At 35.5% G+C, this 27,763-nt stretch overlaps 1 protein-coding gene across 10 annotated transcripts in view; it reads left to right on the top strand.

Annotated features, from left to right (window-relative positions):
* The window catches only part of Ppp1r9a (protein phosphatase 1 regulatory subunit 9A), a 310,969-nt gene that overhangs the window by 216,626 nt on the left and 66,580 nt on the right, over window positions 1-27,763 (top strand). For 6 of the 10 annotated variants that reach the window (XM_047560855.1, XM_047560858.1, XM_047560856.1 and 3 more), the window contains 2 exons: window positions 138-273; window positions 5,145-5,210. In XM_047560855.1, coding sequence (XP_047416811.1) covers window positions 138-273; window positions 5,145-5,210 — 202 coding nt within the window. The remainder of the gene's footprint in view (window positions 1-137; window positions 274-5,144; window positions 5,211-27,763) is intronic. The other 4 variants (XM_047560860.1, XM_047560859.1, XM_047560857.1 and 1 more) reach the window with 1 other exon arrangement.

Here is a 27,763-nt window from a genome sequence, read left to right as displayed (position 1 = left end):
GCAGGCACTCCACTTGAAGCGTATGGATGATACTATGTTGAGGCTTGATGGGCTCTTCCGAGATCTCAAGCTTAACTTCTTTTCTTAGCCCTCCTTTTGCTGGAGAGTCACATTAGTCTTCTCTAATCTTTCCGCAGATTCGTTATTGGGCGAGAAAAGCCAGGACAAGTGAGTGAGGTTGCCCAACTGATAAGCCAGACGCTGGAACAAGAGAGGCGCCAGAGAGAGCTGCTGGAGCAGCACTACGGGCAATACGACGCTGATGACGACGAGGTAGGAGTGCTGCCCGCGTTTCCGGTTCCTTCCCCCTGCATGCCCTCTGTGGGCAGCCCTCACACTACCGCGCAACAGCAAGGCAGGCTCTCCGCAGTGTCTTAAGGAGGCTACGTCTACACTGAGCCAAAATTCAACTCAAGGAAAAGAAATACCACTTGCATCTGATAGTAAGTTGCAAATCAGGTCATCGTATCCTATTTATGGTCTGAAGGCTATGGAAACAAATCAGTCTTATCTTTTATCCCACTATTATAAGGAAATTCATAGAAACAAAAAGGGTAAAAACACCAGAATGTAAATTATGGCAATTTTTATTGCTGGAATTAGATAATTTTCTCTCCCTACTTTATATTTTTTCAGTCTTTTCAAATGTTCTTACAATAGTATGCTTTTTCAAAAAAAATTAGTAAACATTTTAAGTGAAAAAACACATTCACAGAAACACACATACACACAAAAAAAATACTAAGGTTTCTGAGTGTTTCCAGAGCTTTCTTACCCCCAGGAAGAGAAAGTTCTTTGGATCTGCTCGCTATGATTTGTGCTAACATAATACAGAACAAAGCTTTTCCACTAGCACATGTTCCATAGAGTAGATACATATTGGAATAATTTTACATCCTGCTCTCTGTAGAAGATCAAGTAAATGAATAGAAGCTAACCCCCAAGTGAAAACGGCTCTCCGGAACCCTTGTGTGTTGTAATGTAATACAGATGCTGGTTTATTTCCAATGTCAGTGCCAAATGTACGTTGATATGATGGGACAACATGCTTTATTATAAACACGTTCAAACATGCATATGTTTCATATTGACTTGTCAAAAGATCCATCAACAATTTACTTGTAGTATTTCATATATCATCAACTAGTAAATATTCAGATAAAACAAATATTCTTCTTTATGTCAGCTGATATAATAAGCACAGTGAAATTTTGTATGTTCAACCTCTTAAATTACTTTTCCAGAACTATTTTTGGAGTCTAGCCAGAAAATGGAAATTATTAAAAATGGACATTCGAATATTTTTCATGTATTTTTAATCTCAGATATTTTAACTAAAATGTATATTGTTTTCATGTGTTTATAGTATAATAAGGTTATATCCTCCATTTATTGTAGTAGAAAATTGAAAATGGTATATCAGTTAACTTTTGATTAAAGAATAGTACATTAGAAATTCTTTTCATGAATGAATTAGTCTCTTAGAATTCTGTTTATTTGATGTTTTACTTTCTGAGACTGTTGAAAAGGTAAGTTTTTTCTAATTTTACTGAGATATAAAGTATGGAAATATGTTATCTTGGATTTTGAAACTAAAAATAGTTTCCTTAAATATTTGAATTTGCATTATATCTAGTTTTCAATTCTCTACTCTTAGCGTTTTGTGTTTTATTAGAGATGTTGATTTGCTTTGGCTGCAGTCCTATTTTAGAATTGTTGAATCAGTTGCCAAAGGCTTGGTTTTTACCTCCTCCCTCTGTTAGATTTTAGATAAGAAGTTGAGGGGAGTACGGTGACATCAGGTGGTAGAAAGGCAGGAGGCCAGGCTTTGTTGTCCGTGTCTCAGTGTCCTTGGCTTTCAAGTTTGAGGATTGGGCTAGATCTCTGAGTTCCTTCTAGTTTCTAATGTTCCATAAACACGAAATAAGACATCAGGTTGAGCAAGGAAAAGGGGAAAGTGAGGTAGCCTGGTCTTTAAGTAAAACTTTTATATCACATCCACATGCTTCTTCTGGTTATTCTGAGGAATTTTTCACATTTATCCCCCAAAATTTTCAACTCAAGCAGCTAAAGCATGTGTGGGGTGTGGGTATGGGTGTGTGTCTATTCAATGGAGCATGTACGTATGATTTTCCTCTATTTGATAGTCAGAGTAAATAAAAAAAAGAATATTTTTACTTCACATATACACTTAGGAACATATCATATACCACGTGGAAGATTGCTTATGGATTTCTTTGCTTGCTTTTTTGAAGAATCTAAAGATCATTGACCACATGAGCAGATAGTTCTAGGAGTAAGAGGAGTAAATCCGATAGTGTCAGGCACTTTACAAGGTGTCTTCCCTACATGTTTTCATTTAATCTTTAAAGCATTCAGAAGAGGTGTTTTGTTTTTGTTTTTTCTAGAAATGCAGCAACTGAGGTTCCCTCCCACCCAGGTATGACATAGCTGTCAAAGTTAGTATTACAATAGAGTCTTTTGACCCCAGAGTCTACTGGACCTGTCAGCAGTACAATGTGCTGTTGTTGAATGGAATGTACAGAACACACCTAATAGGTCTGTGTATTCAGGCACACAGAATAACTGGTTACAAAAGATGTTGAGGGTTCCTCTTTAGAGTGATGGAAGTTCTAGTAATACTTAAGTTCTGTAATTCTTTTTTCTGTACTCTAATAACAGGGAAATTGAAAACTTGGAGAATATTTTAGACAGCAGTCCATAAGTATTGTCTTCATGGAGTTTAAAGGAAAGAATGACAATACGCGAATGTTTTATGAAAAGCTTCAAGAGTTGAGGTTTTCATTAAACTTAGAATCAGAAATTAGAAATCAGAAGCTTCCGACTATGTTACTTCAAGTAACCCTCAAGAGTGTTTTCCTTTGTAGTTTTCTCTCATCCTTCTCTGACTTGTGTGTTACACAGTGTGTTTACTTAAAAAAAAAAAAAGTCCAGGTAAAACCAGTTTAATTTTCTGTGCATTGGAGAGGTGAAATCTGTACAGATAATGATAATTCACTCCAGTGTGAAGACTTCCAATGTTATAACTTGGTTTAAATTTTTTAACTAATGCTACTAAGTATTAAATTGATTGATTTGAATATTATCTCTCAATTTTCTATTTACTTTCTTTCTCTGTTAATGGAAAGTAAAATGTTCACAAAGTAAGGGAAATGAGAAGAATGAATATCGGGTATCTGATGAATAAATGGTCATTGAATAATTGATTTAATTTCATATATAATTGAGCAATGTATTGATTTACATATCTTTGTTAGAACAGGCCCTGAATTTGTATAATCTGTCACTTTGGCTTTTCACTTCCCTTATAATGTATAGAATCATCCTGTGATTTCAAAGTTAGAATTACTTTTATTTGATAATATCCCTTGTGACATTCCCTGGACCCAGTCAGGAAAACCTCTAATTAGATACAGAGCAACTGAGTTCATCCAGCTAATTTTTAGAGCCAGTCCTTGGATCAACATTGTCTGCCAAAGGATAGAGTTTCTGTTTTTGATCAAATCATCTAAAGTTGATTCTAACTTGGAATTTGTCACAGGGACAGAGAGGAGTTGCTTGCTCAAATTGGCTACTTGGAACAACTTCACAATGTAAGAAGTATATTCTGAAATTGTAAAAGTACAGTGGTCCTCTCTAAGAAGGAAGAAATAGGGGGGATGTTTAGGAATAACACCTTATCATGTGTTACTTATGCTTACATATATCTGTTTTAATGCTCTAAGAGATTGTAAGTCAAGCTGTGGTAGAATTGAAATGTATAGATTATCCTCAAATAATTTGAATTCCTGCTTTTTCTGTTTTGTCTCCAAATATTTAAACTAGAAGAGTTTAAAATAAGCAAACAGCCAATTCCATTTTAATTTGCATTCCTGTTTCTGTTCACTCTCCATTAAACAATCTGATTAAAAAAAAAAAAGTAGTAGTAGTACAAACGATTCTGCCTGAAGGCTGAAAAAAAAGTTGCTATAAAGAAAGGGAGATGAAAATCTAATCCAGTGAAAAATTTTAATGTACATCTGAGTTTATCTGTGATGAGTGATTGCATTTTTGAATTTAATAGAATTACCATTCATTTGTTTTTCTTTCTTTTCCTTTTGAACAATCTAAAAGGTAATTATGGAGGATTTCAGTAAACCCCTCAGATAGTCAGCACTATGCCTTGGAACTCTGGGGGTATAGTAAATTTTTCAACTGGAATTTAATTTTTAATAACATCTAGTTTTCTGTCTTAATCTACAATTATCATTTTAGCCTTTGGTAGTGAGGTGATATAATTCTGGTGTATATTTTTTCTGACCTGTTTGTATTTTATGGGTACCTTTCTGTCAAAAAACATTATGCATTGGAATATAGTATCAACTGGTGCTGTACCTCTTTTTTGAATTAGAAAATGAATGTGGTCATGAAATTAAAATGAGTAATTTTATACATTTTTTTAAATTATGGGATTATCTGCCTTCCTTAAATATCCTTTTGAAACATTTATTATATTGCAGTTTGTGATTATAAGTGACATTTAAAAAATCTCTTTACTCTGGTTCATAGCAAGCTTAATCAAACTGTGGAGACTGAAGCCCCTTCTCTTAAAAATGTGGCTTGATTTTTTTAATAATTTTTTTCATTACTGGAAATTAGTATCATTATACCAATATCACAGTAGCATTATTTTTAGAATCTTTTGAAGTATTTGGTAGCTACCTACACAGACACGTGTTTCCATTGCTTGTGTTCACATGTAACAATAGATGCTGTGATTTGTGTAAGTATTAAAAGGTTCACAAGATTGTAATTTTTATTTGGAAAGCATTCATGGGATTACATTAAATTTAACTCATGCTGTTTGCTGTTCCTGGTTGAAAAAGCTTGTGCTATGTGAACAAGAGATTGTGTTTATTATGGGTGGCAATTTAATAATGTGAATGGGCTTTATCCTGTGTCCATGATATTGGAAACAGTGGGAGCATTTTATCAAGGTATGACAGCATCCTCTTCATACTTTACAGTGTGTGTTACAGCAAGCACCTGAATTTCAGTGGTTTTCTTCTGTCCTTTTTCATTAGGCTTCTCTCTATTGAGGGGGTAGGGAAGCCTTCTTTAATTGTTTTTGTCAACCATTTTAGAACACTGTGGCTGAATTGCAAGGAGTAGCTGCCAACTGCAATAACAATAACAACTATGTCCTTAAGGTTTGTTTTGTTTTGTTTTTTTGATAGAAATAATGCTTTTTTTTAACCTTCCTGCTTCATTTGTGAAATTAAATATTCTATTTCTTATTAACTCTCTGTGCTCTGAAGAACTTCTCTAAGCTATGTTTTTTTGTGTGTGTTCAATAATATAAAAATAATAAATTGAAAAGATATTTAATTCTGAAACGGCATATAATTTAGGTACGGTTTCTGCAGTTTGGACTCACTTCCTAATGTTTAACCTTGTGTGTTTTTAATTCCTAACACTTCAAAAATTTTGTAATTCAAATTAAAGAGGGCAAGAAGATATCCAGTATCAGGGCTATATGATGCTTACATAAAATGGTGTATATAGTGATTTATATTGTCCTAAGTCCAGTATTTACTTTTTTAAAAAAAGAGAGTATTCTGAAGCAAAGTTCTTAGTTTTTCAATACTAAGTATATATCTTTACATTATAGCATTGTTTATTTGCATGATTTCAAATGTTGACATACCAAAACATCCCAAAAGGTACTGTGCTTTAAATAATAAAATTATCTTAGTAATAGAGGTAATGGAGTTTAAAATGGAGGTCAAGTTTGTTTAAATGATAAACTGGTTGATGGTGATAAAGAGGAGTCTAAAGAATAAGAGAAATATAAAATCTTTTAAATAACTGTTCAGAGACTTCAGTTTTATTTGATTTTTAAGAAACATTAAATTTAATTATATCCTTTGTTTGTGATTCTCAAATTTATAAAAATCATAATATTGAAACCCAAAGCCATAAGGTTCTGGGAAAACATTCAGTAGAAAACTGTGTCTGTGCTTGATCTAGCCTAGGCCAACTATGCATGCACTTCACACATACACACACCCTCACACTCACACTCTCTATCCCTGGTAGGTGGATATTCTCCTCCACTTGAAAGGTACTCTGTAGGTATATTATTTGTACTTGTAACACTGAACATGAGGAGATGGGGTCAAACAAAGTAGGATTAGAATAGGAACCGTCACCTAAACCAGGTCATCTCTTCATAGTTCATTTTCTTTGTAACATTTTGTTTCATTTCTTTGTTTGCTTATTATTAAATTTGGGATATTGGGGATTGGACCCATGGTGCTCTATCACTGAGGTACATTCCCAGTCCCCCTTTAAATTTTTTTATTTGTATTTTTTAAAGTTTGAATTTTTCATTAGTTCTTTTTAGTTATACATGACAATAGGATTCATTTTTATTTAATTATAAAACACGGAGTCTATTTACTCTAATTTGATCCCCAGAGTTTCCCCTTTCTTTCCTCTCTTCCCTTTCGCTGTTCCCTACCTCTCCTCTATTGATCTTTCTATCTACTTATAGTTTTTTTTTTTAATCAGTGTTTTGTGGATGTACATGATGGTGATAGTCACTGTGGCATATTCATATATACACACAGGAATGTTAGGTCAGATCTATTCCACTGACTTTCCCTTTCATCCTTTCTCCTGTCCCTTCATTCACCTTTGTCTATTCCACTGATCTTTTTTTTTTAATCACCCCTACTTTATTTTGGATTAGCTTCCACATATTAGAGAATACATTCAACCTTTGACTTTTTGGGACTGGCTTGTTTCACTTAGCATGATAGTCTCTAGATCCATCCATTTACCCGTGAATGCCATAAAGTCATTCTTTTTTATGGCTAAGTAATACTTCAGTGTGTGTGTGTGTGTGTGTGTGTGTGTGTGTGTGTGTGTGTGTTTGTGACATTTTCTTTATCCATTCATCTGTTGAAGGATTGTGCTGTGATAAACATTAATGGGGCTGTGTCACTGTAGCATGTTGATTTTAAGTCTTTTGGCTATATACTGAGGAGTGGATAGCTGGGTCAAATGGTGGTTCCATTCCTAGTATTTTGAAGAATCTCCATACTGATTTCCAGAGTGGTGGCACTAATTTGCAATCTCACCAGCAATGTGTGAGTGTACCTTTTCCCCATATCCTTGCCAAAATTTATTGTGACTCTTGATAACTGCCATTCTGACTGGAATGAGATGAAATCTCAACATAGTTTTAATTTGCATTTCTCTAATTGCTAGACCTTGACCATTTTATCCATATTTTTGTTGACCATTTATATTTCTTCTTTTGAGAAATGTCTTTTTAGTTCATTTGTCCATTTATTGTTTGGGTTATTTGGTTTTGCAGTGTTAAGTTTTTGATTTCTTATATATCCTGGATATTAATGCCTTTTCTGAGGAGCAGGTGGCAAAGATTTTCTCCTACTCTGTTGACTCTCTCTTCATGAGCTTAACTGTTTGCTTTGCTGTGAAGAAGCTTTTTAATTAGATGCCATCCCACTAATTGATTTTTTATTTTACTTCTTGTGCTTTTTAAGGAAGTCAGTTCCTGAGCTGACAGGTGTTGAAGCATTGAACCTACATTTTCTTTTAGCAGTTGTAGGATTTCTGATCTAATTTGTAGGTGTTTGATCCACTTTGAGTTGAGTTTTGTGCAAGGTGAGAGATTATTCTACTATGTATGGATTTCCAGTTTCCCAGCACCGTTTCTTAAAAAAAACTATCTTTTTTTCTCCACCAAATGTTTTTGGCACCTTTGTCTAGTGTTAGATAACTGTATTGATGTGGATTTGTCTGTGTTTTCTATACTACTATTCCCTTGGCCTTCATGCCTGTTTTGGTGCTAGTACCATGCTGTTTTTGTTACTCTGAGTATAATTCAAGGTTCAGGATTGTGATGCCTCCTGCTTTGCTTTTATCACTAAGGATTGCATTGGTTATTCTGGCTCTCTTATTTTTCCAAATAAATTTCAAAGTTGCTTTTTTCTAGTTTTGTGAAGAATGTCATTGGAATTTTGATGGAAATTGCATTGAATTTGTATAGCACTTCTGATAGTATTGCCATTTTGACAATATTAATTCTACCCATCTAAGACCTCTACATGAGAGGTCATTCCATCTTCTAAGATCTTCTTCAATTCTCTCCTTAGTGTTCTATAGTTTTCTTTGTAAAAGTCCTTCACCTCTTTTCTTAGATTGATTCACAAGTATTTTTTTTTTTTTAGGCTATTGTGAATAGGAAGGTTTTCCTCATTTCCTTTTCATTAGATTTACCATTGGCATATAAGAATGTGATTGGTTTATGGGTATTGATTGTGTATCCTTCTCCTTTGCTAAATCCACTTATGAGCTCTAGAAGTCTTCTGGTAGAGTTTTTTGGGTCTTCCTAACGTAGGACCTTATAATCAGCAAGCAGAGATAATTTGAGTTCTTCTTATCCTATTTGTATCCCTTTAATTTCTTTCTCTTGCCTGATTCCCCTGGCAAAAATTTCAAGGACTATTTTGAATAGGCATGGTAAAGGTGGATATCCTTCTCTTGTACCTGTTTCTTAGAGGAAATTCTTTCTGTTTTTCTTCATTTAAAATATTGTTGGCCTTGGATTTATCATTTATAGCGTTTACAATTTTGAGGTGAATTCCTTCTATCCCTAGTTTTTCTAGTGTTCAAACATGAATGGTGCTGCATTTTTTCAAATGTTTTTTTCTGCATCTATTGAGATAATAATGTGATTTTTGTCCTTAAGTCTATTTAAGTAGTGGATTACATTTATTGATTTCTCTTTGTTGAACTAACCTTCCATCTCTGGGGTGAAACCCACATGATCATGGCATAATACCTTTTTAATGTATTTTTGTATGAGGTTTGTGACTATTTTATTAAGAATTTTTGTATCACTGTTCATCAAGGATGAACAATTGGTCTGAAGTTTTCTTGCCTTGATGTATCTTTGTCTGGTTTTGGTATCAGGATGATACTTACCTCATAGAATAAGATTGACAGAGTTCCCTCCTTTTCTATTTCATGGAATAATTTGAGGAGGATTAGTATTAATTCTTTAAAGGTCTAATAAAACTTGGCTGAGAATCAGTTTGGTTCTGGACTTTTCTTTGTTAGAAGGTTTTTGATTGTTGCTTCAATTTTATTGCTTGAAATTCATCTGTTGAAGTTTTCTATATACTCCTGGTTCAGTCTGGGTAGTTTATATATCTCTAGGAATTTGTCAATATCTTCAAACTTTTCTATCTTATTAGAATATAAATTTTTAAAATAATTTCTGATGATCATCTAGATTTTAATAGTATCTATGGTGATATTGGCTTTTGCATCCTGAATTTTTGTTAATTTGAGTTTCTTTTTTTCCCCCTCTTTCTTTTGATTAGTTTGGCTAAGGGTTTATTGCTTTTATCCTTTTAAAAACTAACTCTTTGTTGTGTTGATCTTTTGTATTTTTTTTAATCTCAATTTCATTAATGTTGACTCTGATTTTAGTTATTTCCTATCTTAAGCTGATTTTGCTGTTGGTTTCTTGTTCTTTTTCTGGGACCTTGATGTATAATATTTGATTATTTATTTGGTATCTTTCTGTTCCCTTGATATCTGAGCTCAGTGTTATGAACTTTCCTCTTAGAACTACCTTAATACTCCCAGAGATTTTGATATGGTATATTCCTATTCTCATTTACTTCTAAGATTTTTTTTTTATTTCTCTCCTGATTTCTTTCACTATCCATTCTTCATTTGGAAGTGTATTATTTAATCTCCAGGTGTTAGAGTGGTTTCTATTTTTGATCTTATCATTGATTTCTAATTTTATTCCATTATGATCTGATAGAATGTAAGTTATTATTTCTTATTTTTTTGTATTTGCTAAGATTTGCTTTGTGACCTAAATTATGTTCTGTTTTAGAAAATGTTCCAAGTGCTGCTACAGAGAAAGGGAATTCAGTTGTTGATTGATGAAATATTCTGTAGATGTCTGTTAGGTTCATATTATTAGTTGCATTTTTTAGTTTTGTAGAACCTTTGCTTAGTTTTTGTTTGGATGATCTATTCATTGGTGAGAGAGTCATGTTAATCTACCCAGTATTATTTTATTGTGGTCTGATTCTTAATGTTGAGAAGGGTTTGTTTGATGTACATAGATGCTCTGTTGTTTGGGGCATAAATATTTATGATCATTATACCTTGTTGATGTATGACTACCTTAAGCAGTATGAAGTGACTTTATCTTTTGTAATTAATCTTGGCCTGAAGTTCACTTTGTCCGATATCAGAATACCTACCCCTGTTTGTTTACAAGTGTCGTTCGAGTGGTTTGTCTTTTCTTAGCCTTTCACCTTCAGTCTGTGAATGTCTTCGCTTGTAAGGTGAGTCTCTTGCAGACAGTATATTGTTGTGTCTTGTTTCTTTATCCAATCTGCTAACCTCTGTCTTTTGTTTGAAGAGTTTATATCATTTACATTCAGTGTTATTTTAGAGAGATGATTTTTAATTTCCTGCCATTTTGAATAATTTGTAATATTTAAATTGGGCTTGATTCTCCTTTAATTGATTATTCTTCTAGTGTTATTTCTCCCTATACTGGTTTTCATTTTTTCATGAAACATCTTATTGAGTATGTTGTATAGTACTGTCCTCTAGTTACGAATTCCTTTTGCTTTTGTGTATTATGGAAAGTTTTTATTTCTACTTCAGTTCTGAAGCTTAATTTCTCTTGGTTGGCATCCATTTTCTTTAGAAGTTGGTATATATTCTTCCAGGACCTCCTGACTTTTAATGTCTGGGTTGAGTATTTAGTTGAAATGCATATTGGTTTACCTCTAAATGTGACATTGATTTTTCTCTTGCAGCTTTTAAAATTCTATCCTTATTCTGTATACTAGGCATTTTCCTAATAAAGTTTCTTGGAGTGGATCTGTTATGATTTTGTATATTTGGAGTCCCATATACCTTTTGTATGTAAATTTCCATTTCATTCTTAAGACTTGGAAATTTCTCCAATATTATTTCATTGAAAAGATTGTACATTTCTTTAGTTTGTATTTCAGACCCTTCATCTTCCCTATATATCTTAAATTTGACCTTTTGATGTTATCCCAGATTTCTTGAATATTCTGTTCATGGTCTTTTAACATCTTTTATGATCAACTTTACTTTCAAAATTATATAATTTGTCTTCAAGGCCCGAAAATCTTTCTTCAAAGTGGTCTGATCTATTGGTGATGCTTTCCATTGAATTTATAATTTCACTTATTGATTCTTTGATTTTGAGGATTTCTGTTTGGTTCTTTTTCAGAATCTCTGTCTCTCTGTTGAACTGATATTTTATTTCCTGTATTTTCTCTCTAATTTAATTCCTTATATCTTCTTTTGCCCTATAGAACAATTTAACTATGAACTTTATCTAAAGTCCTTCTCTGACACTTCCTCCACTGTGGTGTCAATGAAGTCTGTTGTTGAAGCATATGGGATGTTTGGAATGGTTTGTTCCTTTGGTTTTTCATATTTATATCTACTCATCTGTTTGTGTAGTTCTGATTTCTTCTTTTAAGCAAAGAACTTACTATGTGAGCTTCTTTCTTTTAGGAGCCCTGGGTTGGGTGAATATCCAGGTAATGCTAGTCTAAGTCAATGTGTGACCTCTAATTCCAATATCAGCACCACTTTAAGGGATGCCATTGAGCCCTATTTACTATGATCACTTTGGAGCCAAGCATCATTCTGTGTATCCTTATAAGAAACAAAGACTTGTAATTATTCTCTACAGCTCCTCAAATTCAAGTATAAACGTATAATTAAATTCTGAAATAGGTAAAAAAAAATTAGTTGCTAAATTTAGTAGACTTATGATAATGTTAAGTGAGGGCAAAAAGCAGGGAGGAGAAAAAACATTGGGCCAAAAGGAAAGGGAGAGAGAGAGATAAAGAATACACAAAAGAATAATTTGTACTAAGGTGAAAAGGAGAAATAGCTGAATGGTTGGTATTTGAGGTAGTAACAGATAATACAAGAGATGAATAAGGGGTAAGAGAAGTAAGTATAAACTAGAGCCAGGAAAACAAAGATAAGAAGATTGATTCCAGTTAATGCTTTAAACCATTAGATGAATACATTCAAATGGGTTGAAGGTACAATGTTGGCTATTGAGTTGATAATTATCATTCAAGCTAGAGTTATTTATATGATCGAATAAGTAGAGTTATTTATAGTAAACCACGTCAAAGTGAAGAAAATTCTTGTTGAATCTTGGTGTGACTTTCATTTGGGTTTAGACATTTAGCAGATGTCCATCAGTCTTTGCCTGTGTATCTCTCCAGAGTTGCCAGGGCACAGGAGCCAGTTCCCTTGTTGACATGATCCTCCTACAGACAGCTTCTGGTTTTTCAGCTCAGGGGCCTGCTGCTGACTTCTGGAGGGTACAGTGTTGTGGTTTGGTTGTTTCTCTTGTGTACAGTAGTGTAGGTTGCAGACTCTGAGGTATCCCTGTGATTGCTGTGGTTCACCATATACCTGCTAACCCTAATAGAATTCTTTTCACAATAATAAAGATCTTGGTGGCTGTCTGTGAGTGCAGAAACTCTGGTTGTGAGTGTTCTGTGGTGCTGAAGTATTTCCCCAGAGGTTACCGTTCTCTAAATTACTGTTATAAAGGGTCTCCAGTGGTTCATCTGGACTCTAGTTTCCACTGTCCCAGTTTGTGAATGGCAGGCCTAGATTCTCTCTGTTGACTGTGTCGGATGTAAGGTCCTGCCAGTATCCAGACAATGCCCTTTCACTTGGCAGTTGTGATCACGGGTCAGGCAGGGCACTAATTAAGGTTGGGATCAGCCCATTCTTGCTGTATAGGCTATGGTAATTTCCTGCTGGGTCTCTATCACTGGATGTTCAGGCAAGTTCCCTCTGGTATGGCCCAGGATGCTGGGGAATGTCCTTGGTTTCTCCTGCTCCCTACCCCAATGTCAGTGGTCTGGGCCTGGAGAATCTGCTTTTCTCAACTGGGGCCAAAGCTGCTTTGTTGCTGTTTAGTGCATGCTGCATAGGGTTTGTGCCTTTGCCTGGGTCACAGAGGCTGAGCAGGGTTAGGTGCACTTTCTGGCACAGATCCCCACCAGCCCATTCCATTCCCTTTGTCTGTAGTGAGACAGGGAGAAGGGGTTTCAGCATTTTGGGCTAGTAGTAGTCTTACTAGATGTCTTTCTGGCCAGATCCTTAAGATGTCTCACTGCAGTGGACTTCCCTTTGGCTTAATTTGCAGCTAACTGTGGATGGGAAGATTTAAGGGAGTAACTGGTTAGCTGAAGACTCTGGCTGTAGATCTCTGGCTCAGCTTTCTTTTCATGATTTCATTTTTAAGCTATTTACTCTGTTTTAAGGATCCTTGTGTTACCATTGCACTTTCAAATTTTGTCTGTTTTTCCAAAGGTTTTTAAGCAGGTGAGCTTAAGAGATTTTCTGTCCCCCCCACTTCCCTCTCCACCTCTCTCTCTCTCTCTATTGCCCCTCCCTCCCTTCTCATTCCCAGGTTTGAGTTCAGGGTTAGGGGACTCTGCGTTTGTTTTCTACTCTGGTAACCTATTTTCCGGTCTTTCTAAGTCTCAGATTTTTGTAATATTGAGTCTTAGAGCTTTTGTTTTTGTCACGCATCTCTCAGTTCTGCTTTTCCTTCACTGCCTCCTTTCTCAGTTGTGAGGAGATTGGGACTGACTCCCTAGAAACCATGCTAGAATAATTCTACATTACACTGATGAACCCCAGAGCTTGCGGTATTGAAGAGATGATATAGAAACAAACACAAATAATAGTATTTTTCCAGCCTTAAAAACATTGTTTTTTTCAATAAGTTGAATATAATTCTTTATCAAAAAATTCTTAAATACTACAAGTCACAGAATCAGACTCACTAGCATAGGAAGCCACCTATCTTCTCCTGGAGAGGGATCCCATGGTTGTGCCAGGCCTTTGCTCTTCCTGTTTTCTCTACCTTGAAGCCATTCACTACACCCATTCTTTGTTGCCCTTAAATACTCACTAAATCTGGCTCACCTTTCAGGGTTCTGTTTAGGTTTTAATCTCCTCCATAATTTTTTTTTTCTCCATAAAGATTTGTTGTGCTCTCAGCTGAATTAGTGGCCCTTTTTTAATGAATCAGTAGGCCTATGTGTGTCTCTCTCTTTACCCATAAATTTCCCCCATTGCTTGTTATCTCTTCAATAACAGGTTTTGATGGCTTGTGGATCTTTTGTACATACAGGGATGAGCATAGCTTCAGGTAGTTTAGGGGAAGCCAAGAAATTGAACTGAATTGAAACCCAACTCACTGTATAGAATACAAGAGTAAAGTCAGTGTCAAACCTAGTAAGATAGAGATTAAAGATAGGGAAATGACTAAAGGAATACTCTGCACTTAGTAGTTTCTATGACCTTTTGTTTGCCATCACATTATGAATGTCTTGAGAGACCAGGAATTTGGAAGAAAACCCTATCTCTGTCACACTATATTGAAATCCTTGGCATGTAAAATCAGAAAAAAAAATTGAATATACACATTTCATCCTTTGAAAACCTTGGAACTTTAAAATACCAACTTAGTGACCAGGTTGACATGACTTCCTTGTAGTCATAACTGAATAAACTCACCATAGGACAGAATAGTGAAAATAGCCTAAATTATGTCAAGATCAATACTGCATAAGTGGCCTTCTTCTCCTTCCTAGTATATTAACTTGGAAATAGTCTTCGATCATAGAAATACATTTTCATGAGCAATAAAGACTGAATGGCAACTTGACCAAGGATTAATGTGTTAAAGCTGTCTTATCATGGGGATTTGTGAGGCTTGATAATGGCTCACTCATTTTAAACTGATATTGATGCTAGTAAGTATGGTAAAAACTCTAATTGAGTTCTGGAGTTCCAGGTGCTAAAGGAATTTAAAAGGAATTATTAAAATAAAATTGATGTAGAGTGCACAGATCTTAAATGTGTAATTTGATATATTTTTCATTATATTTCTCAATTTAAAATCATATTTAATGAGAAATCATTTATGTACAATAAAATACACCAATTTTAAGTGTATTTAAGTTAACAGTTTGGTATATAACCACTACCACAACCAAGATAAAGAACGTTTCTATTATCCCAAATAGTTACCTCATGTGACTTTGTAGTCTCTTTAAGCTTCAAGCAACCATTTAATCTGTGTTCTGACACTAGATTAATTTTCCCAATTCTGAAATGTCAGTTGAATGAAATTGTACTTTTTTATGTCTGCCTTCTTTTAATCATCCTACCTTATTTATCCTTAATTACTATGATGCTTCTCTAATTGATATTGCTTTGAGTTATGGTAGACAGAACTCAAGACCTATACAAAATGGGATGTCTAATTTGGAGCACCCCGTCATAAAGCCAGAATGTCATGGGCTTTGTAATTCACTGTAGACAGAAATCTACCATCCAAGGGCTGCATGGAATGTCACCAGTATCAAATCTTAGTGCTAAGTGGGAGAGATGAAAAATTTACTCTGAGGAACCATTATCACAAGGAGCCTTGAATGTATTCTGTTTCAGGAGGAAAAATAAAAAGCATCTCCTTCCTTGGGGCATTCACATTTATTAAAAGCTAAAGTTTCAAGAAATATGAGTTTATAGTTTCAAAGTACAAAACTCACAGAAATAAAACACCATAAGTAACAAACAGCATAAGAAAGAAAGAAGGGGGTAGGAAGGAAGGGAGAAGGAATAAGGGAGAAAAAAGGAAATAAAGGGAAAGAAGAAAAGAAATAAAATTTCAAAATTATCTTACCATCCATTATATCAAACTGGAGTAAATATCTTCACTTACATATAATAGGTTCAGAGGACATACAATAAGACTAGTACAGCTTTGATGTGGAATACAGTAAAACCTTGAGTGTATAAGATGTATGAGGTAATTAGGTATAACCTTGGTACCAAAACCTGGCAATGATGAGAAAGATTATAGGTCCATTCTAGTCATAAATATAATGCAAAAAATCTTGAACAAACTTTTATCAAACAAAATCTAATGACATATAAAAAAGATGATGTCATAGCTAGATATGGGTTTACCCGTGAATGCAAGTATAGATTAATATTTGAAAATCCATCACTTCTTGTGTTTGACATTGTACCAGAAGGCAGAAGAAGATAGGAAAGAAGGAAAAAACTGTTACATTCTTGTATAATTGTATACTCATATATGATTGTTTTGAAATAGGTGATGAGAATGTTCATTTTTAAAACTATAAAACTACCTACAGTATTAGAAATAAGACATTAGTAATTTTCATGATCCACAATATAAAATATAATATCTTTTAATGTGTCAATAGGAAATATAATTTATAACTTACCTTTTTTAAGGTATCAAGAAATAAAAGATGGTCAAAACTTTTGTGAGGAAAAATAAACTTTTATTGAAGCATTTTGAAAAACTTGTATGAAAGGACATAAAATCTTGTTTATGAATTAGAAGATTCAGTAGCTTAATTGAGTTAGTTTTCTCCAAGTTGATTATATGTTCAGTGCAATTCTAGTAAAAACAATTCCAAAAGATATTTAAATGAACTTTAGTAAGTTGTTGCTAAAATATATGAAACAACAATTCACCCAAAAAAAACCACAACATTTCTCATACCTTAAAAGAGAGATCATTAAACTGTTGTAATTTAGACCATAGGGCAAAGGAATGAACACATTGATCAAGTAATCCACAAACAACCCCTCACATAGGGAAATTTTATTTGTGACATAGATAACACTCAATATGTTTAAAGAAATGTTAGGCTCTTCAATTAAAAATAAAAAATTTGTGAAATTGAGCCCCAGTCTCACTCTATGCCAAAATTCCATTCTAGGTGGATTAACTGTTCAAATACAAAAGGCCAGACTATGAAATGTAAAAGACAGTATTGAGTGTCTTTATGATCTCAGTGCAAGAAATAGTTCCTTAAATGAGACACTTGTGGAAACAAAAACATAAAGGGAGGGATTGAGAGAATTGACCACATTAAAGTTGAGAGCTCCCATTTATTTAAAATACCTCTAAGAAAGTGAAAAGGTACTTCAGAAGCTGGAAGGAAATATCTGAAAAATAAGTAATAGTAATTGAAAGAGAATTATATCAAGAGCATATTCATGAGCAAGTAGGAAAAGACTGTATATGGTCCATGGGCGCAAATAAGCATGTCACAGAAGACACCTCAGTGGCAAATGATGCCCAACAATATTAGTGATCAATCAGGAAGTAGAAATTAAAAACCAAACGAAATACTATTTTATACCTACTGAATTGATTTAGAGCAAGTGTTTTCAGTTCAGGAAGGTTGTAAACTAAGGGAAAACTTCGTTTTCTGCACATGGGGAAATAAATTGGCCCAGCCTCTATGAAAAATTATTTGGCACTATCTAGTAAAGCTGATTCAAAGATTCTATTTCTTGGTAAACACCTCAGTAAAACTCTGATGTACATGAATCATAACACTGATGTATAAGGTTATATTTGAACAGAAAAAAATTACACATTTCTGAATTTATCATCACGAGGATATGTTGTGTGTATAGTGGAACGATACAAGTTGTTTCAGCAGCACACAGTGACGTGCAATCTCAGGAGCATCCTGCTAAAAACAAAGGGCACAGAAGAATACATGCAGTGTGGTTCCATTACATAAAACCATGTACTGATATACTGTTATACAAACGTATAGTAAAAAACAAACAAGCAAACAAACAAAAAAACCAAACTAAGAATGAAACAATTCAGCAGAATTTTCTCAGAAGGGTCAGTGAGTGAAATGAGTCAAAGAAGCTCAGATGGGAGACTGCAGTGGAGCAACACTCCTCTGTCCTGTGCTAAGCTGTTCATTGGTCATGTTACAATCTTTATGCAGTTTCTTTATTTTATAAATAGTCTTTGTGTCAACTCAGTACTTAATAAAATGTAAAATCTGCTATGTACAGTAGTCTACATTTAGCAATCATTGCTCTGCAATGAATATGACAGTCCTGAGAACTTTAAAAAAATGGCTTAAAACTCTTTGAAATTCACCTCAGTGTGAGAATCTCATGGTACTTCTTTAAAAATTCAAATTTCTCCACCTCGCCTCAGACTTTCTGACTCAGTATATATATTGTAGGGGGCTTAAAGCTGTGGGTTTTGTTGGAAGAGGTTCAGTGCAATCAGAGCTGGGGTTATTCAATTTAAAGATGCCAAGAACACCAAGGTGAAAACTTGGAGTCTTGAATTTTCAGACCCTGTCAAGAAGGAATTGCTGTCACGAAGCAGAAGGTGGTCATGTGAGGGAAGGATAGTGTTCACCCTGGGAGAATAATATAATGCTGAGATTATATTTATTATTAATCTGTTTATTATGCATAAAAATACCATCATGACATTTTTGTTGATTTCATTTTGTGTGTGTGCTTTAAATCCTATGGCTAATTTCTGGTTCAGTTTGATGATCTACTGTCATTTTTGCAATCATATGAATTTATTTTTATACAAAGATACCATATGTTACAAGATTTTATTAGTTGTATAATTATAGGATTATTAAAATAATAACATGTGCCGCTTTGGTAACTGTAGTTGTCCTCTTCTGCAGATTAAAAATTCAGGGAATACAAATCTCTTAGTCTCTTCCCACAGTTCTATTGGCATCAGAATAAGTACTTCATTGTTTCTTTGGCAAATAAAATGAAACTCAAGGAAGACTGCCAGTTTGAAATTGCAGTGTGACATTTGAATTATAGAGGTCTACTTTGGTCTGTTGACTATTTAGTTCAGGATGTCAGTGGGAAAAAGAGGGATCACTTGTTCCCTCCTCATGTAGAGTTTATCTATTATAACTTAAAGACAATGGCATTTATCTCTTTGTTAATAGGTGACATTTATTAAAAGGAATAACATTTATTTTATAGTCACAAACAACTTTGCTATTTTGCTGTGGGAACAATAAATAAATATGCTACACAATTTAAATTATTTAAAAGGCAACCTGTCAAAAGGACCAATATCCATAGCATGAAATAATTATATATAACTAAGGACACACAAAATAAAAACATGAATTTGAGGTTTCTGGTTTTAATTTTTGTTTGCAAATTGTCTTTTTGTTGTTTTTGTATGTTTTTCTGTAGTACAAGAAGCTGGGGCAATATAGGGTACATTCAAGAAACAGAAAGACAAGTTTACCTGTAGAACAGAGTTTATAGAAAGCAGTAATGGTTAGAAAGATTTTGCAGAGGTCAATGAACAATATTGTGTAGACTTTCTTAAATAATCTGAATTTGTAGACATTTCTTCCATTAGATAATCATTGGGAAATAATTCTCTGCAGGTCCCTCATATTTCTGAGGCACTGACTGCCCTTTGTTCTTGGCTGTCTTTTCAAGTGTTTGTGTAGTACACTGGCTGGGAAGATAGAGTCTGTCCCTCCAGATCAAAAGATGGTCATGCTTTGTGTATAAAAGACTCACTTTACCTGAGCTCTGAGTTTCTCCCCTGACCCATCATTAGACATTCCTATGCAGGACTCATCAGGCCCTCTTGTCATCACTCTTGGAAAATTGTGGCTTGAGGAACCAGCACAAAAATGATGGTGGTTTGTTTCAACTTGTGTGAAAACACGTCCTGGCTTCGAGGAAGGTCCTGACCCAGTTGTTCTGACAATATTTACAGAAACCCACACCTACGCTGAGCATGAAGGAAGTAATTTCAGTCACTGTGGTTGGACACCTAGTGTTCTTAGACTCTGACTGGTTCACTGGAGAGATAATAAGGCCGAGGCAGAGTGCTGGTTAAGGAGAAATAGCTACAGTTGGGCTGCCTGTTGACTCAGCCTCTCTTCCATGCCTCTTTGTCTGTCATATCAACTTCAGATTCTTCCAGATAGTAAAAGGTCTCCAAGTTCTTTGCAGTGGGTCCTGCCTGTTCTACAGGAATGTTGGCTCTGTCAGGGCGATTTCTCTGAGATAGACAAACCCCTGTGAAAACCCTAGGTAAATATTTGGGCCCTCATTGTCAGTACAGATTGCATCTGTATTGCTGATGAAGGTAATGCATTAGAGAGTGAAAAACTGTCAGCCTCATCACCCTGGAAAACTCTTCTATCCCTTATGTTAAAATCAGGCTTAAAGAGATGCTGTCATGATAACAAGGCAGCAAATGCCCCAGATTAAGATAGATTCCATAACAGAGTTCCTGCTGTAGAATTCAAGTTTAGGATTGCTGAGTCAAAGACTCCCAGAGCTAAATAGGTGGTGCCAGTGATCATGGCCCACCTTATAATGTGCTTTAGGTGCTTGTCAGTGTTGGAGTTAGGTTAAAATATGAGTAATCACTGCACTACTCAGAACTGAAAGCAAATGTGCATGTGACTGGCAGAGAGCTGCTGTCTGCCTCCACATCCCTGATGCCTCCTCTTCTCTCTACCATGACCTTAGTTGCTCTAAGATGAAGGATGACAAAGGGTGGGGCTGAGATCTCTTGTCCTCCAGGGAGACCAGTTACTATGTAATCCCTTGGGGTATGCTAGAGAACTTTGTGGAGAGTTGGCAGTTACTTCATGGTTCTATGGATACTGGCTCACAGCTCACCATCTCACCTGGTCCTATGGTAAGGACATGTCCAGATTCAATTTATATGATGTAGTTTACAGTGAGAAGGAATGTGAAAATGGCTTTGTGGAAGGGATCCTTGGACAAACACAATGTAATTCTGCTTCCATTACTAAACGTATAACGGAGCTTATGTGTTCTCTGCCTGTATTTCTTTGTCCCATTAGTGTCAGTGGTGTTTCTCACCTTCAGAGATTGCCACCCGTAGAGCAATGATAGTGGGGCATGTGGATCACTCTCCATGTTTTCCCTCTGGTAGTCGTTCAGAATTCATGAAGAATTCCAAAAGGAGAGAGGGAACTCACAGCTTATTCAGTTAGTGGCTGCCAGAATACTCAGAATTTTCCAACACAATATTGCTTGCCCTGTCAGCCACCAGATACAACCTCTTTTAAAAAACAAAAACAAAAAGCAGTTATTAATCTACTAACTATTCTCTGATTGAAACTGAATGTCTGGAGCCCTTGGAGGCTTTACAATTCTCTGTCCCAGCTTCTGAGTTTAAGATTGGTCAACTTGAACTCATAACCAAAAGCTTGGAAGAGCCCAGCACACTTTGTCAAATAGAAATGACAGATTCAAGAAAACTGCTGTACTGGGGGTATTTACTCAATGGAGGAACACTTGCCTAGCATGTGCAGGTCCCTGGGTGCAATCCTTAATACCAAAGAAAAGAGAAAAAATGAAGAAAACTGTGAGCTTTACCCAGCAGTGGCTCATATTTACATGAACAAGTGACTGTTTTCTCTTTGGGAGATTTTGTCTACCATCTCTTTTTCTGAAGCAGAACCTGTGACTCAGTGGTGCCTTCAATTTATAGCATTTTAAAAAATGCCTGGACTTGGTTCACTGGTTCAACCAGATTGTCTGGTGCTATCTTCTGGGCTTTTAAACCTCTGCACCAGCTATTCAGACCCACAGATTGACATGGTCACTTGCTGCATGGGTCAATACTTAGAGCTCTGGCCAATAGTCCCTTTGATAATTCTTGTTATAGTTTTCATGGCTCTCAGACTATTGCCAATGACCTGTTTGGTCTCATTTGGAAAATTATAGACTGACAGATTAAAGTTTGAGGATTCAAACTATAGAAACAAATTATGGAAACTGATCAAATTCTTTGGGCCTACTCCCAGTTACACCTCATAAATATTTTTATGTACTTACTTTTTTTTTCCCCCACCATTGTGGTAATGGGGATTGAACCCAGGGCCTTGCACATGTTAGCAAGTGCTCTATCACTGAGCTACAACTCCAGCCCAAGGAAAGACTTTTTAAAGAAATTCTTAAGAATCTCTTAAAGAATCTTTTAAAATGTTTTAAGTATTTTAAGAAACTCCACCATTCAATTATGTAGCCTTCACTGTAGTGATCCCTCTGAAGTAAGGTTATCCATGACTACTTGGAGCAGCTTTCCTGAGAAATAACTAATAACAATGATCCTTATGATTGGAGTAATTTAACTAGATAAGGTAGTATGGAATTTGTTTCCATCTGAGGGGATGTGATCAGCTGCACCGCCTCAGTTCTAGAAGGCACTTGGCTCAGCCTCAACTTGCTGACCAGTATTGTTCCAGAAAACAGAACTGCTTCTAGACCCCACACTTCTTCCTTGTGTTCCAAAGCTAAGTCTGTGCGTTCACTAATACATCCTGCTAATACATACTATCTAAGTAAAATAATACCTTGAGCCAAGTGGAAAGGTCAGTACAGAAGCTTATGGAGAAAGCCACTGGGTTTCTAAGTTAGACCCTGATGGTTTATGGGATTTCTTTAGCCAGATGGTTCTAGGAGACTAGCGAATGTAGTTGATCCCAGTACTGAAAGTTGAACTAATTCTGCTACTTGAAGTCCTATTCATAGTACTCTTAATTATGTGCTATGAGATAGTAGTAATTGATTTAGCTTTGGATGCCCTTGGTCACATTGATCAGTGTGTCCACAGGAGTGTCAAACTCATGATAAAATTTACCACAAGCCATAAGCAGTGTAGATATGAGGGTGGATAATGTTGAGAGACCATTTCCCCTGGGTCTCGCCTCTGCATGTCTTATGAGCGAGGCATGGATGGCCTTTGCTTCAGTTTATCTTTCCAGTGATATTTGTATAATGAGTAGTTTTGGAAAATAGAGATAGTGTCCCTCTTCAGGGCAGTGAGAAACTTTCTTACTCCCCATTATATAAAGTTGGGATTTCCTAAGTTCAGAATTCTTAATATTGTATGGTCATGCCCTCTGCTTTTAGACTTTGTTCTCCTATCAGTACTCTGGATTTGAATTATGATTGGAAGCCGTTTCTTAATTTTAGATTTAAATTTTTAAAACTTCCAAAACTATTGAGTCTTGGTTCCTTTCTGTTTAATTGTATGCTCATTCTATCTATGTGTCTCACATTTTACTGTAAGCATCAAGAAAAAAAATCAGGCAGCACCTTCAACACTTTAGAAATTCACTTAGTGAGATCAGCAGTTCACCAGGAACATTTCCTGCTTTCTGATGTTGCTTAGCTTTCTACCACTACACAATAAGGACCTCCTCACCTTCCAGATTTCCACTAACAATCTGTTCATGGTGGTTTAGGCTTGCTCTCATACACTCTTCACAATTCTTCTAGCCTTTGTTCACTGCCTATTTCCAGAGTCATTTCTCTGATTGTATGTGTGTGTGTGTGTGTGTGTGTGTGTGTATTTGTTATGACAGCATCCCCCTTCTATTGCTGCATAACAAATTACCACCAAAACATAGTAACTTAAGAAATATTTGTACTTTACATTATCTGTGAGTCAGTTTAACTGATGCCTCTGATTCAAAATCTCTCCCAAGGTTATAAATAAAGTTTCAGCCAGAGTTGCAGTCATGTAAATGTTCAATTGGGAGAAGATATGCTTCCAAGTTTGCTCATAGCTGTCGGCAAAACTCAGAAGATCCACTTCCCAGCTCCTTCATGTGACTGTTGGCAGGCCTCAGGTTCTTGCTGGCTGTTGGCCAGAAGCCTCAGTTCCCTGTAATGTGTAACGGGGGCCTCTTCATCCTCACAATATGACAGTTTACTTTCCAACAGTGAGGGCTCACAGAGAGCAAGAGGACTGAAGAAATGCAAGTCCCCATCTTTGTGTACTCTCATCTCAGAAGTACTTTTGTTGTATTCTAATTATTATAAGTGAGTTTTTAGGTCCAGCCTACTCTCATGGCGAAGGAATTTACAAGAGCATGAACATGCAGGAAGCAGGGATCATTGGGAGCCCTTGTAGCATTTACCCACCATTGCAGGAAATAGTGTCCCTGCTCTTGGAGTATACTCTCTAAAAGGAAAAACTAAAGAAAGCTATGAGATACTGTAAAATGCTAATTTATGAACTAACACAACTGTTAGAAAAAAGATTAAAGAAGGAAAATATGAGTTTGGATAGTTGGAAAGATATATTGGCAGGTCTGACCTCTAGAATTTTAGGAAGAATACTTTGTCAGTAGTGTTACCACTGACCTGAGTTGCTAAGAGCCTGAAGGCAGGAAACAGAGGGTCATATGCATAATCTAGATATGGATTTTAGCTGTTGCTTTACTTGGAAACTAGATAGTAAGAGTGGAGTGAAAATCCAGATACATTCTGAGAACAAAAGTTTGACAAGAAATTTTGAATGACTTGATAAATGGAACTGAAATCAATTTAATGTATATGAAAATCTATACATCATGTTATTTTATGTATTTATTTGAAATCCTTCACTATCCTATGAGATTAGTATCATTTATACTGTTTTATAGAAGCAGAGACCATAAAAATTACAAACTAAGTGGCATGTCCACTATAATGCCTCTGCAATATTCTTTTGTCTTTTGGGGATCTAGTCTCTTCAGGCCCAAAGCATATACTCTTGTTTGTTGCATTACTTTATGGCATTGTCTCGGAGAAATAAGGGATGGTGAAAATAATCATAGTTCTCAAGTTGCGTAGTTATTTAGCATGTTCTAAGCATTGTGATGAACTCTTTGAATGTATCATTATTGTAAAGACAGCCTCATGAAGAAAGTGCTATTATTTCCATTTTATAGGTGAGCAAACAGCATTCAAAGTGGCCAAACATTACAGAATTAGGGCACATAGAAGTCATTGACAAAAAGTATAAAAAGAGATTCCTTCGCAGAAAGGGGATGCTTTTGCTGAAAGCCATCTGTATTGCTGGTGCAGACTGAGGAATTTTAAACCTTCACATCTTAGTTTGTGATCTTTCTGCTCCAAAGAAAAAACAGCTCTCTCCTATTCTCTCTCAGAACTGAGTCTGAAAATATATATAACCAGTTTCATGTTCAGTAAACAAATTTGCACAAAAACTGCACAATTAAGGCTATTTTTATGATTAGCACCATTTGGTTTCCCTGAATTTACCAGAGCAAACATTGCTGCAGAAAAAATTACTGCTAATGGTTGAACCTAACAACAAGAGAAAATCCCCCAAAGGGTCATTTAGGTCCCAGCTGCAGCTGTGCTTCACTATATTTCATACTGAAAGGCTGAGATTAACAAGAAAATCAGGCTCTGTTGTGCTGTGCAGATGTGGCTGCAACTGTCTTAATTTATTCAGTAAACATTTGTTTAGTGCCCACTACATGCCAAACAGTGCCCTAACCATGCCAGGATTGCAGGGATACATCGTACCTGGTGGGCTCAAGGAGCTCTTAGATGAAAGAAGTTGATGGGGAAAAGCAGATATAAACACTTCCAAGTGTTATTGGTGAGTAAGGCATACAGTGGGATAAAGGAGCAGATTCAGAAAGTTTTAAAGGTGGCAACTTGGGATTTTCTGATAAAGAGAGAGATGCACCTTGGACCACTCTGGTGGGTGGAAGCTGGCAATGAGGAGCATGGATGCATGGAGGTTGGGGGCAGGGGGTTGGTAGAAGTTAGTGTCTGCTGAAGAACTGGGAATATAAGAGGAGCAGCTCTAATGAAAGGTACATTTTACTTCAGAATGACCGATTTGCTTTAAAAAGATGTATGCATCAAGATCTACAGAACTATGAGACCAAAGTTTAGCAAACTTCTAGTTATAAGGTACAGATTGGAGAAGGTCTAATGTGTTACCATTGCAGCAACAACAATGAATTGTTTTGAGACCCTACCATGTGCCAGGTCTTGTGCTAAGTACTTTACAAGCACTGTCTAATTTGATCTCATGGCAACTTTGTTATGTTAAGTAACTACTGTTTTCTTACTCTATGGATGAAGAAATCAAAGCTTCAGTCTAGAATGTCTAGACGAGAATGTCAGTTCCAATGTCTCAGAGATGGAATTTGAACTTAGATCTAAGTGACCACAAAACCAAGGGTTCTTTCATTCACCCCCACTTCTCTAACTCACTAATGTGATACTTTCTGCTCTGTCTGTAAAGCCTAGACCAATATCTCCAGCTTTTGTGTTTTACCCACTTCTGCTCCCACCTGTCAAATGTTTTGTGTTTACCAAGAGGTGACACAAATACTTGTGTCAGCACAATAATTATTGTAATAATGCTATTTAGTAAAATATTAAGTGCTCTGATGTAATGTGAATGTAAAGAAAGTTGTTTTATCTCTGAACACTAGACATGTTTCTAAAAAAAAATAGCTAAACAAAATTAGGTTTGGGGAAGAAATGTGAAAGATAAGGGCACACCTTAAAAATCTAGAGGAATTTAACTCCCAATTTTTCTTGCTAGAATCATTTTCATCCATTTTAAAGATACTGCAATAATTTTTATAGATCATACGTTATGGTTGTAGTTTTTATAAGAGAATGTGTGAAACATCAGTCAGCAGACACTCATAAGCCAAGAATAAACCTTAGCCCTGCAATTAAAAGATGGGCAAATGAATGAATAGTTCTGTGATTTAAGATAAGTGTAAATGTGTTTATGTTTATGTTTGGTTTTCAGAGTCCTCTCTTCATTTTGCAATTAACTCACCTATTACTGCTTCCCATCCTTTCAAAGGGGACTTTTATGCACTTGCCCAGGATCACAATAGAAGAGGGCAGTAAACACAGGTGCAAGTCTTCAAAATGAATTGAATGATAATGTTCAAAGTTGTGAAAGGTGATTCTCAGCATAACAGCATTATGCACCAGGCTTTTGGGTTGAGAATATATGAAAGGAATATATTCTTGATGTTGTTTTTCTGCAAAGCTTTAGTTTCTATCAACTAGAAGCAGCATAACATAGAATAAGGAATACAGACTTTGGAATGTATGAGATATAGCTTCAACACCTTGACTAATTGTCCTTGGTAAAGTCTCTTAAGTCTCAGTCGCTTCAAATTAAGATAGTACATTAATACCCATATCAAGTAGTTGTTAGGGACTACACAATGTTGGGCACAGTATATTATGAAAGGTCTCTTCTTCATTTTTCTCCTTTGTATGGGAATATTCAAATGTAAAAGGGGTTAATTAAGAAAGTAGATAACACATGAAACATTTGCTACCTGTATTTTTGACCTAAGAACTATTCTTGCCATGTTTGAAGTAGATTTGCAGGTTAAGACAAATAATATCAAGAGTCTCTGGTATTTGAAAGTTTTGTTTTGTTTTTTATTGGTGCATTATAGTTGTACATAGTAGTTAGGGTCATTTTGACATAATTACTTGTTCATGGAATTTAATTTACTCCATTTTAGTCCCTAGTGCCCCTCCTCCCTCCTCTCCTTCTTCCCTATATTTCCCTTCTACTCTACTGCTCTACCTTCCACTCATTTAAATATTTTGAATTGGTACTTTATAGATACACATAAAGGTAGAATTCACTGTAGTATATTTATGTGTGCACATGGAGTAATTTTGTCAAATCTATTCTGCATTTCTTTCCCTTTCCTCTCCCTTCTCCTACTCTTCTGATATTTCTTCTGCCTTTGAAAAACTTCTAATTTGACCAAAAATAGAAGCAGTTTGCTATCAATGGAAATATTTTGTTGTAACAATATTTTTGTACAACATTGACCATCTTCCTCCACGATGACAGACTTAGTCCAATCTAATTTTGAGGTTTACTAACCATGCCATAAAAATAATTTTCATTTTCAATGAATAGAATCAGAAGAACTAATTA

This window comes from Sciurus carolinensis, chromosome 8 (genome assembly GCF_902686445.1).
Source record: "Sciurus carolinensis chromosome 8, mSciCar1.2, whole genome shotgun sequence".
Classification (NCBI taxonomy): domain Eukaryota; kingdom Metazoa; phylum Chordata; class Mammalia; order Rodentia; family Sciuridae; genus Sciurus; species Sciurus carolinensis.
This window is presented reverse-complemented; position numbering and strand designations above follow the sequence as displayed.